The sequence below is a fragment of the Pholis gunnellus genome, assembly GCF_910591455.1.
Source record: "Pholis gunnellus genome assembly, chromosome: 1".
In the NCBI taxonomy this organism is placed as follows: Eukaryota; Metazoa; Chordata; class Actinopteri; order Perciformes; family Pholidae; genus Pholis; species Pholis gunnellus.
In genome coordinates, this window is record NC_136528.1 from 13,655,559 (window position 1) to 13,678,205 (window position 22,647).

A 22,647-nucleotide genomic window follows, 5' to 3' on the forward strand; every position below is an offset into this window, starting at 1 on the left:
GAAATAATAGATTTTGTTTTGATCTCCGGAGCATGGAGTTGTCTCTCCCAGGGGCCTGCGAGGGTTAAACTCTGATCTGTACACTGTGACTTGCTCAAGGCTGTGTGAGTGTGTGGTGTTATTAAAAAGAAATATTGCTTCATAAAAACCTGCTGCACTGCAGCCATGACTTCTGTTAATGCAGACTGTTGCTGGAGTATGTCTCTGGGAGGGGAAATTGGGAGTTATTTTTTGTATCTGTCCTTTGATTGCAAAGGCAATGGACACCTTGGAGAGAACTGTCTACTTGCATTGTTGCTTTGAACAATCCACCTTCACTACTCATGATTGGTGAAGCTAATGAACTTAGCTAGAGCAGCGTCCAGAGTTAATATAGGCTCCAGCATCTCTCTCCACCGGTCATTTGCAATGCAATTTGCAATTAAAACAGACTGCAGTGGCCATCTGGACATGAGAGCACTGAGAATGAGCATATAGGACACTCTACCCTTGAAGCCTTTTGCTTTTCGGCAAACATTTTTTTCTTTTGACATATTGAAGAGAAATGGGAAATATGGAAATATTTTCACACATTTTTTTCTTTATATTAATCCCAATCTTTTTTTCCACATTAATTTTACCTAAATGCAACACCACACGGTTTAAATGACCTAGTGGTAGCCTACTGGTTAGACAATTGGAGTTAGGGGCCAACGATGGGTCTAAGAAACATGCACAATTACGGGATTCCACCACTGGCATCACACCACCTGACTGCCCAGATATTTTTCGAAAGTCTGCATTTAACACCAATAATCCTCACCCGGGACAAGGCGCTCAGCGGATGTGGGCTCGCTGCTTGTGTGCGTCTTTATTTATTTTTTTAACACATATGCAGCGGTGGCTGGTATTCTCAGTAGTCAACAGTCAGCGGGGTTTCAGAAGTCCGGTAGGTGGCAGTGAATGTTCTCAGGTAGGGAGGGGAGGTTGTGGCGGGTGGAGGGGGGCGTGTGTTCCTCTTGCACAAGCGCTCCCATGCTGCGTAGTCTGGAAACGTGACGTGGTCGGGCGGACGAGCGGTGAGTGACAAGAGTTGCGGCAGGGCAGATCAGAAAGTGCCTGTGACCGCGCTCAAGCCCCCAACCCCCCCACACCCCCCTCTCACACCCCCTCTCTCTCTCTCTCTCTCTCTCTCGCTCTTTCTGCTCGCGCACTCCTCTCCGGACCGACGGAGTCGCACGAGACTGGCGACACGCTCCGACACCGGTCGGCTGGCCGCGGGTGACCCGAGGAACCCACTTTGACGAACACACTCGGGCTCCGCTGGCAAGGAAAGGTGGAACTAAAACTACATTCATTGACTTTGAGAGCGATGCACTGGCAGCATGGCCAAGTGGTTCAAGGAGCACCTAGGATTCAAAACTACCAAAGCACCCCCTCCGGCGCCTCCGAAACCGGACTACAGACACTGTCACACCGGTGTGCCCGGTGCGCCTGGCTACCAACACACAAGCTCCGGAGCCACCTTCCCGAGCCCCGCTCAACCGGACATCCTCGCTGCGTACAAACTACAGAAGGAGCTGGACTTCGAGGACCCGTACACTCCAGGTGGAAACATTTCGTTCGGCCCGAACTTGAACAGTGGGGGGTCGCCGGACATCAAGTATGTGTCGCCAAAACACCGACTTATCAAGGTGGAAACAATCGAAAAGAGCAGCCCAGCTCCAGGCGGCGGTGTCACAGTCACCCAAGCTGTTGCTGTAGGGAGCGTTAAGTCTCCAACTTCACCTCCCTCGGACCACGACAGCAAGGAGAAGGTGGGTGAAGTTGAGTCCAAACGGTGTCCTGTCGTGTGGGCTTCAGGGCTACGACCCACATGTGAACTTGCCTATAAGCTGTTTTTTTCTAATTACTACCATTAAGAAACAAAAGAAGCCTCTATATTCGTTCATGAAACTTGCTAAACGTCTATTTTTTTAGCCTAGTTTTCTCGAAACGAAGAGTTAACCTGCAATTCTTCCTCGTATAATACGTTTTTTCTTCTTCTTAAGTTAAACATGGCGTGTTTGTGAAGCACTTGACCTTCTCCTGTAAGGAATGAATCGTTACAACCGGCAGAACTTGTTATCACAGCCGCACAACTGCTGTCCACGCGCGTTGCGACATCTAATAACTAACCTGCAATACAGGGAGTGCTGTGGAGGGAACGCTCCATGTCCTGTGTTGACACACAGCTCAGTGTCACAGCAGACATGCCTTAACACTGAAAATTGTGGTTTCTGACTTTGTGAAAAAAGTGCAGGGAAACTCTCCTCCAAACGTGTGTGCTGTGTGCCCATCTCTCTCTCTCTTTCTGCTGCTTATTGTTATGCAACGATGTCATGTAGACTTATTCACACAATGCCTCTAATCTAACTTGAATCTAATCTTATTTTACTTGACAGATCAATTTTGCGAGTGTTCTTCTTGCAGTGATGCTCATTGCCTTTGGGGGTGGGGGGGGGGGATTACTAGTGATGGGTTCATGGACAGATGGCTTTAATTTGAGCACGGTTCTCTGAATGCAACGGCACAAGCCTCAGCTTTCGTGTGTTCTACCTTTTCAGGTTGCGGCTGACGCAGGGAGGTGGTGGCACACACATCAGCACAAAAATGAATGTGGAGACAGGCAGGCAGAATGTATGGGGGGGGGGGGGGGGGGGGGGCTGTGTCTTGGAGTGCACAGTCATGTCAGGCCTCTAAGGAATTCGTACACACAGGGTTCATTTGGAGAAACCTGAGATGTTCAGTGTCAGCGAGGTTAAGGACATACCGTATGATGAGTGTGATCCGGCTGAGGAATGTTTCGGTGACTACATAGCTCATGTACAGAGGGGGGGCGGGGGGTGGAAGAGCACGGCCCTGTGAAAAACATCCACACTGTGCTCCACTGTTTGTTTCCTCCTCAGATCACGTCTCGGTCACTCTTTTTGTGGTTGTCTTGATTTCACCTTTACGCTACTTCCTCCCGCTCTTGTGTTTGCCTTCACACCTGTCTGGTGACGTGTGGCGAGTTGACAGTTGCTTTTGGTTCAACACCATCCTCGGTGCCAGTGTTTCCCCCACAAAACAGTCAGCCACTGTTTTCAGCGGCCCTCGTCAACTTAGTACGCGTTTTTGAACAATGGTGCAGCTATGTGTTATCAGGAAAACCACGAGGGTAAACCAGAATCTGTCATTTTTTTTCTCCCAGCCGCATGCAGCTGTTCAAACCGATTCAACAGATTACAGTTGTCTCATGTTAATTGAAGCTTGTGTGGATTTCCCCCAGTCTCCTCTTTCCCTCTCCATGTGCACATATGGCTTTAACAGACATGCAGATGATTGTATAGTGTGCTTTAAATACCTCACACCTACCGGTATGAATGATGTTGTGGACGAGCTAAATCAGTACTGACAGCTGGTGGGCTCAAGCAATATGTCGAGAGAAGGGGTTCTTGTCAGGCGCTGAAGGTTTAACAAAATGATGTAGGAGTGGAGAGGGAAGTGTGATGGAAAACAGATCATATATATGTGTGTATATATATATATATATATATATATATATATATATATATATCTCTACCTGCCATCCAGGTTATCCCTCCTCCTGTATAATTCATTATGATAATAATAATTTGGTTTTGTAACAGTTTTTATTGAGGCTACATTGTGCCACTGAGTGACGTACTTTCACTGCATGGCTTCAATCACCTGATATTCTCAAGAGAAAAGGGAAGTTTAAAGCAGAAATACCTCCCCAAAAAAAACATTTTGTTGTGTCTTTGTTACATGTTTTAATTCAATGTTAAGTATTTCTCAAATGCCTCATCTCCCAGGCAACGAGTCCCGTTTTAAGGACGCTGTTTCAGTGGGACGACGCGTTTGCAGTTGTTTTCACGCACTCTCCCCTCAAGACTGGAGTTGAAGAGTTGAAAGTGTTCTTGTTTTGGGTAATTTTTCCCAGAAACTAAGAGAGACATCTGAACGGTGATTAAAAATGAAAAGAGCGTATTTCTGGCTTGTAGACACAAATACTGTACATGCATATCAGCGTGATAGTCAGTGGAGACAGTGGCTTCACAGAAACCTTTCTCACTGTACAGACTAAACGCTGACTGCTGGAGACCGAGCGGAGAGCGCACAAGTGCCTTAACAGCACCGCTTGGTTCCATTGATGTTTTAATTACTTTACTCATGAATGCTAATTATATCACAGCTTACTTAATTCCTGAAATGCCAATAGTAGCAACAAGAGTCCATTTCTATTCCCCAGGCTTCCATGTGGGGGGAGAAAAAAAACAAGATAAATACGTTTTTTTAATATGCAATGATACACTGCAAAATATAAAGTACCTGCTGCATTTTCACGGGCGCCTCATTTCGTCTCAGTGTTCTAATTCTGTGTTGTTTTTGTTGTGCCAGTCATCGTCTGAGAAGTGTCAATTTATTCTGTGGATTTCTGTCTACGTTTGGAGTCGCACTTCATGTGGAGCGTTATTTTGATGCCCGATTGTTACTTGTGGTTTTGAGTTTTCGAGGCGTCGTGACGTGTGTTTTTGTTTTTAATGGTGGCAAGCCCTTCATGGTAGAATGAGTTGAGGGAGATGATCAATTATCACCCCGCCTTGGAGCTAATTAAAGGCCTCATCTCCCAGCTCATCGCTCTACTCAGCACTAACCCAACTTCTCTCAAGGACATGCCAAAGTGACAACGGGCTCCCCGCTCGGGAAATGTGTAAACAGAAGCAGCAGCGCGGAGCTGACGGGTCGCAGCATCCTTGTGATGTGCAGCCCGTCATCAGTATCTGTCTGTGCACCTTGGAAACTGCTGTTCCAAGCTAGCGTCGGCTCCCTTCACGGCCCCGGGGTCCCTTTAACTCGATGATCCTACGAGCCAGCTTGCATATCTAGAATTTTGGATCAGGAACCCAGGCAGTTATTGCACCGCCAACAGAGGCATCCGGCTCGACAGATTTCCTCCGTGCTTATTTTGCAGCATCCCTTCTTTCTTTCCTGGCTCAGCATTTCAAAAGAGTATGCTGGAGGTGGGAAACCATCGGTATCACCTCCAAGGTTATGTTTCTGATCGATGGATGTGTGTTTGTGTGCTAGCGAGGTATTTTAAGAACGAGTCCACAGGCCTTACAGTAGGTCTGCTGGGGCCTTTTTTTAAAAGCACTTCTTATTTTAGTCCTATAAGCAAAATTGAAAACTAAATTGAAAAGTATTGAATGCTTCAAGTAGGCCTCAGCTGTTTGACCCTTTTTGCACAAATCCCATTTTTGATTTAAAGGAGTAGTTTGACAGTTTGTAAAATAACTGGAGTTTTTAGAAATGCATCCCACTGGCCTTTTAACGCTCTCATCTCTGCCAGTGATGGGAGAAATGTCAAGCGCAGACGTCAATATCACCTGGGTCTGTGAGAGTGGTTTTTTTTTCCTCAGGGAGCCCAAAAAAATGGATGAAAACATCAGAGCCCATCATGTTTTGTTATAGCGCCACTTTAAGCGCAGTTCTCTACCTTTCTGTGTGAGACGGAGGCGGGTTACTGGACGTCAGAGCGGTGCAGGATGTGCCCTTGTTGCTCTACAATTACACAGACCTGTGTTTGTGCTCTTTGGCTGAGTAGAAGTCAAAGTGTTGGACATGACGGGATATTTTCTTCCTCAGGAGATTGTTTTTTCAGCTTCAAGCAGAATGCATAATGATTTTAGCTCATTTCCACTGCTGTGACGATGTGATAGCCAGGTTGAAATAATCAACAGATCGGTGTGAAAGCTGTGTTAGACACGTCTTTGATTTTTACAGCTGTTGTTTTCTTAAATTGTGCTCAGTAGGGACAAATGTGTTACCGTCAGCGATGACCATTATTTTGACAATTCTGAGAAATTGCGTAAATGTAACTAAGACAATGTGTTGCTATAGCGACTCTGACTCATGCTGTAACAGTTAGGTCCAGACTTTGATATTGTTGGCACGAAGAGGCAGGTGTGATTGTGTGATTTGTTTCTTTTTGTTTCCAGTTTGACCCAGTGTTCACTGAGCTGTCAAAGAATGCCGTGCATTTCCTCAACTATTTTAAGCATCCGAGACATTTCTTTTCACCCCTGCTAGTTCAAGACCACACGATAGTCAGGTTTAATTACCCACTGCTCCGAATACAACAAATCCTTCATTTCATGCCAAACATATTTGATACTCTCATGTTTCTTTTTACGCTTTACTGTCCATGACCAAAGAGCGCCACAATGGCTTCCTGTGACCTGAACAAGAATCCTGGAAGGGCGCTTAGAAAGGAAGGAAGGAGCACAGAGCCGAACAGTGTACATGTTTAAGCCCCGCCTCTGCGGGGCAGAATGAAGTCATCCTGTAGTGGAGGATATGCTGGAAGCCTTAATGTAATGCTTATTCAATAGAGGACCGAAAGGTTTGGCTTTTCATCAAGATATCATTTTGGTGAATCCACAAATCCTGTTAGATTTGTGTGATCCAGAGTGTAATAACTCTTCATGGTTAGGGTGTTATGTACAACCACCTCGCCACATGCGCTTTAAAGTTAGAGGACTTGGAAACGATGGCCTTTAGCCATTGTTTGCTCATTTGTCTTCTTCCCCTCCATCTGGGAGCCTTCTTCCCACTTTAAAGAGTCCCGATGGAGTCTGTTGTGTTTGTTGCTCGATTTGCTTCTGCTAGCTTCGCACCGGAACATCAGTCACATGATTCCACCAGGTCACAATTAGCCTGCAGACTAGCGCTGCAGTGCTGGTCCCTGGGGAGCTGCAGACACATGGCTCTGTTTTGTTTAATGACAGTGTGTGTGTGTGTGTGTGTGTGTGTGTGTGTGTGTGTGTGTGTGTGTGTGTGTGTGTGTGTGTGCGTGTAGCTGAGTCAAGAAGGAGGGAGTCCTGGTTGGTCAGGCAGATCGTCACACACCGATTAAAAAAATAAACAAATTGAGACTGGAGCTTGAATGCCATCTGAGGCACAAAGGGAGAATCTGCATCAAGCATTGACTTTTTTGCATGTTTTCTTTCCCTAACATTAGTAGCTCTGCCCTCTAAACTATGCAAATTTCATCTGTAACCAAATAGTTATTTTTACATCAAAATGCAGCATACTGTAGAGGTCATGGAGACGTGATTCGCCTTTTTTTTTTTATCTCTCTGCGTGTGAGTGCAGACTTTTGTTTTTGTGTCACACTGCAGGAGGCAGCCAGACTTCCGTCTTGCAAACAGAGCAGCTCTGTGATCTGAGTGCCCACCAGGAAGCTGAACACTTCCAGTTCTTCTTCGTGGGATTCCACACTTTCAATTCATTTCATTCTCTGAATGAGAAACAAGTCCACCAAACAGTTTTATTGTAATGAGGCTCTGGTCACATTTTATTGTTTTTTTTTTTTATTGGTCACAGTTAAAATGAGGTGTTATGGAGACGGGAACAGCCGATAGAGCAAGAAACACTATCTGCAGTTATTTGGTGGAAAATAAGGAATGGCTTGCTCGCTCCAGGATTAAGGAAGTGCTCCCATCCTGTCAGGAAGTGTTTACAACTTTGTGACATTCCCTTTTTAACTTGACAAGTCTGTGCTCGCCCCTGTGTGTGTGTAGGCCGGGCATTCTGGCTGCTGCTCGCTCGCTAAAATCTAACCGGGGTTAATGTTCTCGGCTGTTTCGACATGAGCAATGTAGATGTCGGAAATAGTGACAAATGGTGGCTTAGCTGTTGCGTGCTCCACGGAAGGCTCTTTGTGGCAACAGACGGATGATTGACCCCCCACCCCTTGATATTGCCTCTCCAGCATTTTGCTGCCCTGCTCTGTGAGGAGGTGGGAAGCCACGTAGCAATGGCAGTGCTATGGGACTCCACCCAGCGCGCTCGCTCTATTGTCAGCGTAGGTGACGTGCAGGGACCTCGGTGCATCCCCCCCCCCCCACACACACAGGGAGGCTATCTGAGGCCGCAGAGCTTCCAGCCTCAATCGAGACGGCTTTGTTTACAGCCCGACTGTGGCTTGTTTTTCTCCCTGCTTTATAAATCACTCTCCCAAAATCAAAGCCTCCGTCCCAGCGGATCTCCTCATGTTGTTTCATGAAGCCCTACTTTCCTAATTGTGTCAGTTTCTTTTGCTGCGATAAACAATTGTGTGTCCACGGTGTGTATCGGCGTGTTTGTGTATTTGATGGGCGAACAACTTTATTATTCCTTCTTTTTTTTTCCGCCTAGTACCTCATTCTCAATCCAAAAAAACAAATTGATGTTTGCGCAATAATTGTAATCGTAGTGATGAGGGACATTAGCGTAGCCCATGCTGAGGACAAATCGCTCATTCTCAGGAGCGAGGGATTATCATATTTGATAAAATACCAACATTCCATTGTAGCGCCTGGATTATTACAGACTCTTGTGCCGCACACTAACTGTATGTAGCAGAAACTCTGCCAATACATCTATCACAGAGAGAAGGGGGCAGAGGAAGGAAATTGGATTTTGTCAAGCGTGTCGTCAAGTACTTAATCTTGAATATCTGTTGCGTATTAAGAGCACCTTCATAGTGTGCAGCCCATGGCCTCCTCCCCTCTCTCCACTGGGGGTCTTAAGTGGCCGTGTGGAGTGTGTTTCAATGAAGGAGGTCCTCAGGGACAAGTCGGGCTGCTTTGTGTGCTTCGCTGCCTTGGGTGCTAAAGGAAGATGCAGTCATTCATCAGGAGAGGAGGGCAGCAAGAGTGGCAATTCATTGAAAAGCTGCTTCAAATTGTGGAAGTATAGAAAGGAATGGATGGGGGATGCGGGACATACGAGTTTTCTCCTAGTGCAGTTTAGTTTAGCGTTGTTTAGATCCTGAAGACACTCGTTTTACACATCTACTCACTTTATAGCCTAAAGACATATTGATGGTGCAGGGGGCGCATGTACAGCAGACCAATTAGCAGCTCATGTGGATGCAAAACAATTCAAAACAATAGTTGTGCCCCTTGACCTTTTTAAGATACACAAAACTTTCAATGTCTTTTCAGGTCAAACGACAGAAAAAGAGTTGATTATGTGGCCACCGAACAGTAGAGAACAGACACCTAAACGCCTATCAACAATTTTGAGACGGATTAATACGATTATTTGATTGTATTAGAATGTTTGCAGTCTGTGTCTTGAGGGCTGAAAATAGCTACAGGGGTGTTCTGGGATGCTACAATGTACTGTTATTGGATTTTAAAGATGCTTTTAAGCAGATGTTATATGTTACTAGAAGTATTCCAGTGTGAAAGACGGCTATCAAGTTAAAATGACTTCTTGCAGGTCTCATGATTTTTTTTTAACTCTTAAGAAGTGAAACTTCGAGGAGTTCAGTGTGATTGCCAGCGACCTCTTAAGAGTAATCATTTGTACAGACTGAATGTCTCTGGATGGTCTGATTTGAATGAGCATTGACTAATGAAGACGAGATATCCTACTACCCCACTGATTGTGACCTAGCCCACTCATTTTTCCACGTGTGTGTATTTGTGCAACCCATGCACACACATTCCTGATATGCGAGTGCATGTGTGCAGTGTTATGAGACCTTAAGCCTCAGAATGCACAGCAACCCATACACACAGTGGTGATGCGTGGACTATCCAGGTGTACGGTACATTTTCCATTCAATACCGTTGTGGCTCCACCATTTCATGTATTGCTGATGTTTTACCCACAAGTGCGGTGCAGGTTATCACTGTCGCTGCTGCATCTGGAAGCATTCCCATGCAAGCCACGATCAACAACAGGCTAAATCAGTTTGTGCCAAAAAGGAACCGGCTTCACCCCGAAAACCGCCCCACATGGGTAAGAGTGCCAGAGATCTGAAGGACCAACGTTTACTGCGGTCTGAATCTTAAAGGGGACGGCGGTGTGTGTGATACATAAGTGTGTGCAGCCAGAAGTGAGCTGTTCTTTTGAGGGAGACACATGTGAAACGGATGGCTGAGCACATTGTTGGGCAAAAGGGGATTGCTAAATGTAATACACACACGCGGTGTATGACAGTATATATGTCGCAGATAGACTCTCTGAATGCGGAGCTTCCCGTTGTGGTTTAAGAAGATGCACTTTTGAGTCTGAGTGGCAGGAAAGGGAAGATAATCATCAGGTCACACACGTTGTGGAGAGGTTTGGCCATGCTTTAGTCTTGTTGTCAGTGAACTCAGTATTTGTTTGTATTGATTCTCAAGGATGAGCTGGCTCGCTAACGCTGAGTCGCTGCTCTTGAATGATTCTCCAATTAACTTAAAAGCAAAGCTAATGAATATACCTGGAACATAAACGGAACGGTTCTTCGTCTGAACTGAAGTGCTCTCCGTTGGTGTGGGGACCGCAGTGGCTTGTGACTGATTGTGAAAAAGGCGTCTTTATAGTAAATATAGTAATTTGATTAGCGGCCTCTGCAGACTCCTAAGCAGGCCTTTAGAGGAGGCACATCACTCTTCCAGGAGCTCAAGCAGCAGCCGTGTTTCTCTGGAAACATTTCAATAAAGTTTCATTAATGTCAGGTCTGTATGGTGGGAAATGCAATCGTGCACTGTCTCTCCTTTTAGAGGCGAAGCCAATTTTCCGTCTGCCTAATCTGTTTGGTAGAGCCCAGCAGGGCTCCGTCTTCACAAGGGGGCTCCGATGAATTGTAACCAGATTTGCGCTCTTTCTTCTTCGAAAACATGAAAGTATCTCATTGATAGTAACTGCATTATGTCAACAGAGAAGCTGTGATCGTGCTTGCTTTAATAAATTGCCTTCAGGGAGTGTTTCTTGCCAGTATGTTCTTTCTAGAAATGTTGTTGCCAAGTTCTGTTAGGACGACTGCACACTGCACACACGACATTCATCCTATGTTTACAGACGCAGATAAAGAGGACGAGCTATCAGCAGAGGCACTGCCATGATGCTTTTACATGAACATTTGAACAGTTTTCCATCCAAGAGGAGGAAACATACTTTATGCATGGCAGCTCAAAGATAGAACAAAAACAGTGTCTCCTTATCTTTGTGTCTTCTCTCACCCGTCTTCTTTAAAGTGGCTTTCTGTCCTCCCAATAGTGGCATGCCTTCTTTCTTGTTACACTGAAGAACAAAAGAGCAATAGCAGCGAAGAAAACAAAAGCCTTTTGAAATGCCTTAATGCAATTGAGCTGCTAAGCACTGAGTTGTATTAGGTTATCAGTGGCTGAAATCCCTCGTGGCGTGAGACATAAATCACACACGTCAGCCCTCTTTCTTTCTGTTCCCCCCCCCCCCCCCCTCCTCTCTCGTTCTGCAGCCTGCTGACGTTTCTGGCAGATCTCAGGGGGGCTTCAACCTTGACTAGCCCGAGACGCGTTCAATCCTTCCTGGACAAGCCATGACATTAATATCATATCCCTGCCTGTACTCATTTAGCCGGAGTGAGATCACTCTTTATTTTCATATGTCTAAAGGTGTTTATCTGATAATCGCCGGGGGAAATCGCCTGGTTGTTAGATTGCATTTGCTTCTGGTTGTTTATGGTGCCAACACCGGACATGTGGCTCGCTCACAAGGCAGACAAAGAGAAATGTTGCAGCCTTTTTTCGAATTATTATTATATTAACTATCAGAGTTTCTGAATTTTTAATTATTTTGCTGCCGATTATCTGACGAGCCAGCCCGAACACATTTACTCTCCATTAAGAGTGCAGGAGGAGAAGTGTGGCCGGTATTTTCTCACTTCTAATGGAAGTCTGAGGCCCGATCGAATTGCAATCCTTCAAGGCTCCGGCATCGCCGAGCTCCGGCGTTGAGCCGAAGAGGCAGGTGCCTGTTATAGTCTCCCGCCTCCGCTACCGCGTCCCCTCTGTTCCCACTGATTTCAAGTCGGCCCCATTGCCCGAGAGCTGCGGTGCATTTCAAGAAGTTGCTCTCTTCGCTTGCGAGCTGCCAGAGCTTTGTCAGGTGTAAGACACGGCCAGCATGGGATCTGAGCTGTGGAATGAAAGTAATTGAGAGTTCTCTCTCTCTCTCTCTCTTTCTCTCTCTCTCCCTCTTTCTCTCTATGCTGCACAGCAGTAAAGGACCTAGCTTGGCCTAAGCCTCTGAGGTGGCTTTGAGAGATTCATATAGGCTTACAGCGCGGCTTAGCAAAGACCTGATGTATTGAGGCAGTCTTGTGCTGAGGGGGGATTTTGTGTGGCTTGGCTGCAGTCCTGACACACCCTGGTATGCCACAAGGCAGATGGCGTGTCCCCAGGCGACGCTGCCGCTCTCTAGCACCCCTCCTGCTGTCCGGTAGTCATTAGTACAGTGGGACAGGAAGGACACATTGGGGCAATTTGGAAATATTAACCACCTCCTCGACCCCAAACATGAACTAGGCTGCAGGGGCTGGGTGATGGTGCCTTACAGGGACTGTCTGTTTATCTAGATAGGTGATGGTTCAACTCCCCGGATGCTCAGGAAGGATCTGTGTAAGCTGAAATTAATTACACCGCTGCCTGCTAATGGGTAACAATAGGATGTTGTAAGTGTACACAATACAGCTTTGTAAAGGTATGAATGTGACACACAGGGTGGAGCCGTTAATGATCATGCGGCGGAGAAATTCCCCCTTCATGAAAAGACACCTTGCAAACAAACAGCTCCTCTTAGTCACCTGTATTACTGCAATGCTGAGCTATTTTGCAACACAATTTCCCAATAATTCAAAATGAAAGTGAAAAAGCAAGAAGCACAACTTCTTTTTGTTTCATTTTTATTCATCGGGCTGGTAACTGGTTTTGTCCTTAGCTTAAACTTGTATTTCGTGGGAAAAGAAAACGTCCCTGCTGACTGGAATAAGAACATGAGCCACGTGCTGAAAAGAGCTTTTACTGCCCAACTCTGAGCTAAATACACACATGCCTGTAAAATGTAAATCCTTTTTTAGTGTAGCTGTTTGATGACAAGCCTTTGCAACCTTCTTCTGGATACAGCGACCATAATTAAGATATTCGCTTTGCTAGCAGTTGCATATGTTTTCCTTAAATCACACCAACTGAATTAGAAGTGAGAAATTTTGTCTTGTCTTGACATGTCTCAAAACAGAAGGTTTTAAGATTATAAAATGACAAAAGCTCATTTCACATACTGACTCAGCCTCTGCAAAGGTCATTTCAAAAGAGCGGCCGAGATCCACTTGTGACTGATTGCGGATTCCTGTTTCGCTTCAAGAGCACCAGCGAGCCTATTAGACTCTGATTCAGCCTGATTGTGATTGTTTGTGATGGCACAAATGCACATACATTAGAGTTCAAGTGCAGTGTTTTACCTCATCTGCCCTCTAGTACCATGTTACTTCAGACATTACCAAACTACTATTCCCAAAGCCATGAATACAAACCACTTGTGGATAGCAGAGCTGTTGCATATCAAACTAAAAGTGGAGCGTTTTGAGTCTTTGTCCATGATTGCATCACTCTGTCTGATGCGATCAGAAGGTTTCACCACACACCCTGCCCTATTATTTGTCCTACATTATGTCAACAGGAAAGGAAAACTATGACGTAGTGTGTTTGGAGTGGCTCCACGCACAACTCCGTAAGGGACATTATTTCCCTCCTTTGGCTCATGAAGGTGCATGTAGAGGTCTAAGGTGTGAGCTCTGCTAAAACCTCGCTGCGGGCAAATATGTAAGCTGCTGCTGTCACCTTAAGCTGCTGGAGAGAATGTAAGATGCAGCATTCGGAGTGTTTCATCACATTTGTGGGCTACGGTCTCAAACCTCGAGCCACTCCGCTACAGTGTGTGGACTCCAGTGAAATGGGCACTGGCCTTCATCCCTCCCCGTTTAGGTGATTCATATGTTTCTTTAGTCAGGGTTACTTATTCTTAGGTTCGGGCTGTGTTTGCACTGACTTTATCTGAAGTGGGTTTGGCACACGCTCCGATGACTGATGGCTGAGTTTCTATGCAACAGGGTGTGAGATGGTAATAGTGACACTGTGGCTGTAGTGCATGATAATGCGGTGGGTCTCTGGGGCAGCAAAGATGTTGCTGATCTGAGTTGTGAGTGAATTATGTATCTTTCTGTGGCACGAAAACAAACCAGGAAAATGTTTGCGTTGGATTCCCCCCCCCCCCCTGCTTGAATTCGCAGAAGCACAACATTTGAGGAACCCATAATTATGCTGTGGCAGAAACAAAAGTCCTAGTTATTTTCCCCAAAACAGACGGAGAGGGCATATTGAAGGAGGTGGATTCAACACACAGTAGCTGCTATGAAACACATCCGTGGTACTCGCTTCCCTTGCTATTATCGCTAATCCATGTATAGTGGAGATGATTTGTGCCAGCATTGCTATGTCGCTAAGCGGCTTACAAATTATCCCTACTGAACTTTCTAGCACATAACACCTGGAAACTTTTTTTTTTTTTTTGTGTGTTAAATTATACTTGACCTCCATCAGTACTGTAAAAATGTCGTTGCTTTCCCAGCCGAAGAGAAATCCCAAAGTTGGAAAGGTATATCTGTAAATTTTCCCTGAGGGTTGGCAGGTGTGTGTGTGTGTGTGTGTGTGTGTGTGTGTGTGTGTGTGTGTGTGTATCTGTGTGTGTGTGTGTATCTGTGTGTGTGTGGCACTCTCACGGGTGGCCTGCATATGGGGGTTTGCTTCTGGGAAGCAAATCCTTTTGGGAAGCTCCCTCTGTGGCAAAGATGGACAGCGGTTGGGTCTCTGGGAAGCGGGCTAGGTGGAGGCACGGCGTGGCGGGCACGAGGCTCGGTCCACCGCCTGTCTGCCCCGCCCGACCCGCCTGACCCCGTCCACCAGATGAGTGATGAGCTTGTTCATAATGAGACCAAATCCCTTCCTCTCACACATGACTCATAGGGTGTAGTGCCAGTCATGTGCGCGATTACATGCTCGCTTAGGTGCATGCATGAGCGTTTCCTTATTTGCTTTGAAACCCTCGACTCAAATGTTTCCAAGTAACGGAACAAGCGGCCGGTGCCCTTCTCCTCTGACCACTGATTGGCCGGACTAGACTGTCTGGAGCCACAACAGAGAAAAACCCCCCCCCCCCCCCCCCCTAGTCACACCCTCTCCCTCGTTATCCAATGTCCAAGAGGACGGACGGCTCAGATGGTCGCCTCTTTCCTTTCAAAGGGTGGATCTCTGCTTCTGAAGCGGTCTCCATATAGATGAAGCAAACATTTTTATGGAAACAAATATCCTCCCCCAAGGGCACTATAGATGCGGACTATAGCTGCTCCGCTCCCTAAAGGTTTGAGCTGTGTTTCTGGGTCCCGGGACGTTCACCTAATTGCCATCTACTGCACAAAATGCTCAGCGAAAAAAGAGCAAAGACTGCAATTAGCCGTGGCTCACTGCCAGCTCGGCATAAATCTACCAAATTGTTTCTCCTCAGAAAGTTGAGCAGTTGTGGTCCCTCTTTCCTCTTCTTCTTTCCTCTTCTTTTGAAAAATGTAGGCCTGTCGTATAATTAGGCCGACCAGCAGTAGCAGAGAGCGTGCTGTAAGGCTAAAAGCTGAGGCACTGTGTGTGGGGGGGAGGGGTTGTTATTTATGTATGCGTTTTTCCCTTTATGTTCCGGCCCTACCTCGATCACTTGGTCCTGTCCTGGGCCTCAGCAGTAACTGTCTTGCTGTCTCTCCTGACTCCGACCCATGTTGTATTGTTGAACAGAGTAGCAAAATGAATTCCCTTCTTGATGTGTGACTTTTTTCTTTTCTTGTATAGCCCATCATCCTTGAAGACTACGCGGACCCTTTCGATGCCGAGCAGGCCGGCGGAACTCAGACCAGTACGGAAAAGGTGACGACGGAGAACGATGGCTACATGGAGCCTTATGAGGCCCAGAAGATGATGGCAGGTAGATCGGTTCTCATTTTTCTAACAGCTCGATTTCCGTGTCACCCGGCTGACTCCGTCCAACCTTCACACCTTCAGTGATTGCAGGTTAAGGGACAAGAAATGGATTTGTGTCTTGGCTCTATGATTTCATATTGTTTATCCCAGTGGAGCATTAATTAGTATGCGGCGTCATATGGCCATATGTTTATTAATGAACAGGCTTAGTTGGCCTAATGCCGATTTACACGACAGGTGCAGCAGAGCAAAAATGACCCGTGTGACATGAAAGATGTCAAAACATTTTCAAAAGCAGAGAAAAAAAATAACACACCTCAGGGGTCCAATGAAGAGAGAGTAGTTCTTTAAAATGTTTTCCTCCTGCTGAACTGTGTCCATGTGGATACGGCCACTTGCTGGGATTTCCAGGAAGGGACGACAATAGCTATGTGCTAACAGAAGAATTCAGCTGAACCACATTCTCCACAGCTTTGTCACAGCGCACACTCACTCTGCCCAGCAGTGACAAACACGAGAAATGATGAACAATGTGTAGAAAACAAAACATGTGGCCGCTGGTTTTCTTTCCTAAACAGACTTCAGGGCCAAAGAAAGGAATGTTACAAAACAATGTTTTAATGACGGTCAGACCTCAAAAGGATGTTTCTGGAACTAGACGTCAATACTTTTTACCTTGATGAAGTGACAAGTCATATCATCTATATGCAGGTACCTCTCACCCCCCCCCCGCATGTGATACTGTACTCTTATAGACACACACACACACACACACACACACACACTTCCATTGCTCCCACAAAGGCAGGACATGTCTCTGTCCCTCATTGGCAATTTTCTTTTAATGGGCCTCCAGACAATCTCTTGTTTTCATCTGTCGTACTGTTTTGACCTCTGGCCCGGTGAACGCCTCCGCTGAGTACAAAAACTCAAGATTTATCTCTCAGGTGGAGAAGGCTTTTAAGAAAAAAATGTATCTGAGCAAGGCTTTTGTGGTACTACTTGAATCTTGAACTGATTCCAAGGTTTTTTTTCCCGGTGCTTTTTAACTTCAACTTGACACAGTTTTTCATTTTGGCTCTTACTGACGAGCTAAACTCTGCTGGCAGCAATTGTCTGTTTTTTTTGTGTTTTGTTTCTGGTTGCTCCCGTCTTTGAAACCCTGACGTGGGGTTGTTTTCAAGCTCCCTGCTTCTATCCATCATATCTATTGATCGCAACTTTTTGTCTGCTGTTTTGACTGAGCTGACGGGGTGTTGTTTTTTAATAGAGACGTTAGTGGATTCCTTTGGCTCCACTGTCATCCTTTTAATATTCATACTCGTCCATGGTCTTGTTCCACCGATGACTGTTTTCACAAGCACTAAATAATGCATTTAATTCAAACGGGCTGACACATTTGATATGTTCACCTGCAGACACGTCTACAGAAGACTTCTATCAATTGTGTGGAAGTAGCTCAGACAGGCCACATTGATGTCTGTGAGTTAGAATGTAATATCAATCGTGCTCATAGCACCCATAATACATAATAATGATCAGGGGAAAATCTAAAAGTATAATTATGGGTAACTGCATTCAAAACCCAAATATTATGTTTCACTGGTTCATTATTTGGTTATGTATCCAGGCCAGACATACAGAACACCTTCCTCCAAATACACACACTTACACTTGGATGCTGCCCAGTTCAGCCCCACCGGTGCAGTTGGGGGTTAAGTGCCTTGCCCAAGGGTACCTCAATGATGTAATGAGGGTCAAGGCGCTGCTCTTTCACATTCTCTCGCTGTGCAAGGCCAGATGCGTCCACCAATCCGGTCAGTATACTGATGTGGATGTAGAGTAATTGCTGCATCCCTCATCCTGGCAGCATGTTGGTCAGGCAGAACTGCACACTCAGAGTTTAGTTGGCCAAAAAGGAGAGAGAGGAACCGTAGCATGGGCTGCTGCACTGAAGCAGAGTAAGGACCGAAGCGCTCATCTCTCTCTCTCTCTCTCTCTCTCTCTCTCTCTCTCTCTCTCTCTCTCTCTCTCTCTCTCTCTCTCTCATATATCTCTCATCTCTTTCACTCACCAAGCAAGACAGTGTGTTTGTACCCAATGACAACCTGCACGGTTTCCTTCAGACTGCTGTAGATAGCCGTAGCTTCAAACAGCCTCCCTTCTTCGTCTCTTCCCGGCGCTTTGCTTTCACAGACGAGTGCAGATGGACACAAAACTAACCAAACGAGCCAAAACAACAGACACCTTTTCTGTTTATGGTTGTCAGAGCAAGGTTTTAATTTACCACCAGCCAAATTCACGGTGAGTCTACCTCCCCGTAAAATGGGCTATAGCTGTCTCAACTTGTGAAATCCAGAGGTGTGTAACAGATAGTTTCTCATGAGAAGTGTTTCCAATTATTTCTAAGAAGTAGACTGAAAATGAATCAGACGGCCTGACGTTTTTAGTTTGTCTTCACGGACGACCTTTACGTTTCAGGTTTCAGCACAAGATTTACTTTGAGCTGCTGTCGGCTTGGATCTCACTTAACAGACACACTTGCACACACTGCTGTGCCAATTACATTTTACATTTTTTTATTTCCAGATCAATCTCAGTAATTGAATACTACTACTACGGATATTTATAATTTCCTACATAAGAGGCCTTGATATCGATCTTGCATATTAACTTGTGAAATCTCCGTTTGAAGCTCATATTCCATGTTCACATACAGAGCCGTTTGTATGTCATAACCTCCTGGAAGTGGACACCTCAGATCAGTATCTTTTGCTGAGTAATCACTTGTGGTTTTGCACTGCACTTCGCAGAGATTAGGGGAGGACCGGACAGCAGGTACTCTGTAAAGCAATATTGTGATTAAGCTGATTCCATGGATTGAAAATGTTCCATAACCCTCTCATTTACAGATACTTATCCAGGGAAAATTGTGGGGATTTTGTTGTTGATTAGCTCAACTTGTACAGTGATGCAGCAGAAGACACAGCTGCTTCCTGTGTAAGCTTCTGAATAGCAAGTATGAGGTCAGTCTGCACTCGTATACTGATTAGAAAAGTCTTTTCACATTCCTCCGCTCTCTCCCTTGCATTTTATGAGTCTCATGAGATAAACAACCTGATTGATTATTACGTTTTAGCATCAATTCACTGCGAGCTACAGGAAGGATATTCATTATCTATAGAGAACAAAAGGCTTGTTGCACAAGAAAATCTAGCGGCCGCAAACGGCCAATCAGATGTCTGCGTGTCCTATTTCCGCTGCTGATGTCATTCCATTCACTGAAGTGTGAAATATGTAAGAAGCTCTTTACAGTCTTTAAAGGCTACTTATCCTCTGTTTAGTTTATTGTCGACAACAGAGGAAATGAATTTCAAGGCACACTGCGTTGTTGAAAGCCTACAGACCCGAATGAGATGACAGTTGTTCTCTCGCAGGATTTATATGAGACTCTGATCGGTGGACCTCAGACCCTCTAAGGGGGTCTGGGGGGCATGCTACCCCCCAAGAAAAGTTTGTACATTTTAAAGTTGAATGCGTCAATATGGTGCACTTTGAGAGCAAAATTAAGTGGCTAGATTTTTGAACAACATTGAGCTCTTGAAAACAATTGTTCTAGCAGTGGTGGAATGTTACTCAAGTATTGTTTTTAAGTCAAATGTTGAGGTACTTGCACTTGAGTATTTCCATTTTATGTACTGTTATAGGCAAGGCAAGTGTATTTGTATAGCACATTTCAACAACAAGGTAATTCAAAGTGCGTCACATAAAACCATTAAAAGCATCAAAATATAAGGCAAAAGAAAAGGAGATTTAAAAACATTTAAGAACATTGATTGAAACATTAAAAACATTAAAACACTAAAAAGAAGTGTAAGAAATAAAATACAGTAGTAAAATGCAGGAAATGTATTAATATCCTTGAATCTGGTTTAATTAAAGGCAGCAGCAACCAGAAAAGTCTTCAGTCTTGATTTAAAGGAGCTGAGGGTCTCAGCAGACCTGCAGCTTTCTGTGACTTTCTTCTGATATGTGGAGCAGAAAAACTGAAGGCTGCTTCTCCGTGTTTAGTTCTGACTCTGGGAACAGAAAGTAGAGCGGTCCCAGACGACCTAAGGGGTCGGGATGGTTCATAAGGTAGCAGCAGATCAGAGATGTATTTTGGCCCTAAACCATTCAGTGCTTTATAAACCAACAGCAGGATTTTAAAGTCAATTCTTCTAGTCCAGTACATCTCAGAGGGAAATATTGTACTTTTGACTTCACTACATTTATTAATCAATATTAGTCACTAGTTAAGCTGCTATGCAGATTTGTATTATTAATACAAAATATAGATCAACTAATAAAGTTGATGTATCATTAAGTAGCATATAGCCTAATTATTAAGTATATAAAGTAGTTGAAATTAGCTCCATCTTTACCAGCTGCATCATTACAGTTATGAACACATTAATTTATCAATATTTACTGTATAATCCAAGTATATAGGCCTACTATAAATGTGTTATTTATTGTGAATATTTATTTTCTACATAACGAGTAGGCTATACTTTTATATTTTTGGTACTCCAAGTATAATTTGGAACTAATACTTTTGTACTATTGCCTAAGTTACATTTTGAATGCAGGAGTTTTTCATGTAACAGAGTATTTTACACTGCGCATCAGTAAATAATGTAATCATTAATATAGATATGAATAGTGATGAAACAGCAAAAAAGTCACACTCACAAAGCATGGATAAACGAGACGTGTTTCAAGACAACATCACCACAGGCACTGAGAACAGTCCACCCGTTTTAACAGTCACCCCGTCAGTGTACAGTTAAATCATGTTGAAACCAGATGTGCTATTTTGAAGATACAATTAAAATTCCTTGATCACATAATATTCACACCTTAGACACACCAACACATGCACCCGACCACATAGTGGGAGGTGTAGCATGTCAGACCTGAGGCGAAAAGTGCCACAGCCGTTTACACAACAAATACTGTGTGTGTGTGTGTGTGCGTGTGTGTGCTTGTGCGTGTGTGTGCGTGCGCGCGCGCGTTCGTGTTCCAGTTCTCTCTCCCAAGAGCCATCCTTAGTGAGGTTGAGTCGACTGATTTATGGGCCTGCTGGAGGGGCATGTCACGACTTCCTTAACCTGAAAAGCCAGCCCCATCCCCGCCTAAGCTGCGCCACACACTGGCTGCCTGTCGAGGCTCCACCTGCAGTTGTGAGAAGACATGTGCACAGCCGCTCTATCTTTACAGCGTTTCCGGTATGTGTTTCCACAGTGCCTCGAATATCTGTCATGTCTACACGCGTCAGCGACTGCATGTGCTATCTTTGTATCCATGTAAGTCTGTTGGAACGTATGTGTCTCGGCCTGTGAGAGGGGAGCCCCCCCCTGTCAGCTGGTCTTTTGGCATGTTGAGTTAATGTATTGAAAGTGTAAATATTTTGTATTTGTGTGTACGTCTTTCGAATGTGTGCAATGTCGCAGCAGATTTCACACTCGCGCATAATCTTTTTTCTGTACCTTTTGTCTCTTTCACACATTGAAAAGAGCACAGACATATTCACACGACCCCTACACACACACACACACACACACACACACACCACAGCTGTCAGCGTGGCCATTCCCTGCATACCTCAACACAAGCAGCAGCACCTACTCACAGGAGGAGATGTCAAAAGAAAAGCTTGAATCAACTTCTGTGATGTTACTCTATCTACTCAACTCGACTCCCACACACATTGTTGTAGCTGTTCAGACTTGTTACACTGACGAGCATAATGGGCTGGGCTAGCACTGCGGGCCAGTCTGCGTCAAGGCATTTCTCAATGAACACACGCTCTCGTCGTCATACTCCCCAATCAGTACCAGGCAGGCAGGCAGGCAGACGACCGCGTGAGAGTGTTCCCACAGTGCACGAGGAGGCATGTTGTGCAAACAGCTTGCATGACTGAGCTCTCCCAAACAAACACACGGCAGCCCAGTCCACTTGCCAGTCCTCAAGCCATAGCCGCGCCACTGCACCTAAAGTGTGTGTCGAGGTGTGCGAACGTGCGGGTGGGGTTATCGGACAGAAATAAACCCTCCGGTGTGAAATACTTTACGGCAGTGGTGAATTTATTACACACAGTGTCAACGTTGTAACCTCAATTTGTCTTCATCCCATCTTTCAGGTCACGCTCACTCATTTAGCGGCAACGGAGTTGTGCAACAGGGCACGAATGCCTGAGGGGGGAAAAGAACCGTGATGTTTTCCATAATAGTTGACTCATGGTTAGATGGGTGTTCGCTATTTCTCTCTGAGAAATGTGCTGGGAAAAGTCTCGGGGGCGCTGGCACCTCCTGCACCGCACTCCCAATGATGTGGAGGCTAGCGTTCAGTGCCAAGAGATGAGTCATTAGCAATGGAGTTGATTATTTCAATTACTCATGATAGTGTGGTGCTAAGCCTCCTGTTGGCTCCAACGTAGAAATGCCAGGAACATTGCCAGTTTGGCAAGGCCCTGAGTGGGTGAGACATGTGGGGACGGCAAAAGAGGGATAATGAAGGGAAAGAGAAAGGGAAAGTAGTAACATAAGACCAAAAGAGAACCCAAAAAGAGACGGGCCGAAACAGAAACGTGAAGAGAGTGACTGGAGAGCGAAGCAGAGGCAGAGGGAAAAGAAATTCATGTTACGGCATCCGTGGGTTGGTTTATGGGGACATGTCGAGAGTAAAAAATGGAGGCATGGTGTGCTGAAAGGTTTCCATCTCCTGCTCACTCACTCTCTCACTCACTCACTCACAAGAG

General features: G+C 45.2%; 1 protein-coding gene across 3 annotated transcripts in view; it reads left to right on the plus strand.

The window, feature by feature from the left end:
* The first annotated feature begins 1,187 nt into the window (after positions 1-1,187).
* Positions 1,188-22,647, plus strand: part of shf (Src homology 2 domain containing F) — an 86,731-nt gene continuing 65,271 nt past the window's right edge. For all 3 annotated transcript variants that reach the window (XM_079165357.1, XM_079165355.1, XM_079165356.1), the window contains exons 1-2: positions 1,188-1,796; positions 15,717-15,849. In XM_079165357.1, the coding sequence (XP_079021483.1) occupies positions 1,365-1,796; positions 15,717-15,849 (565 nt within the window). In that variant the 5' untranslated portion in view covers positions 1,188-1,364. The remainder of the gene's footprint in view (positions 1,797-15,716; positions 15,850-22,647) is intronic.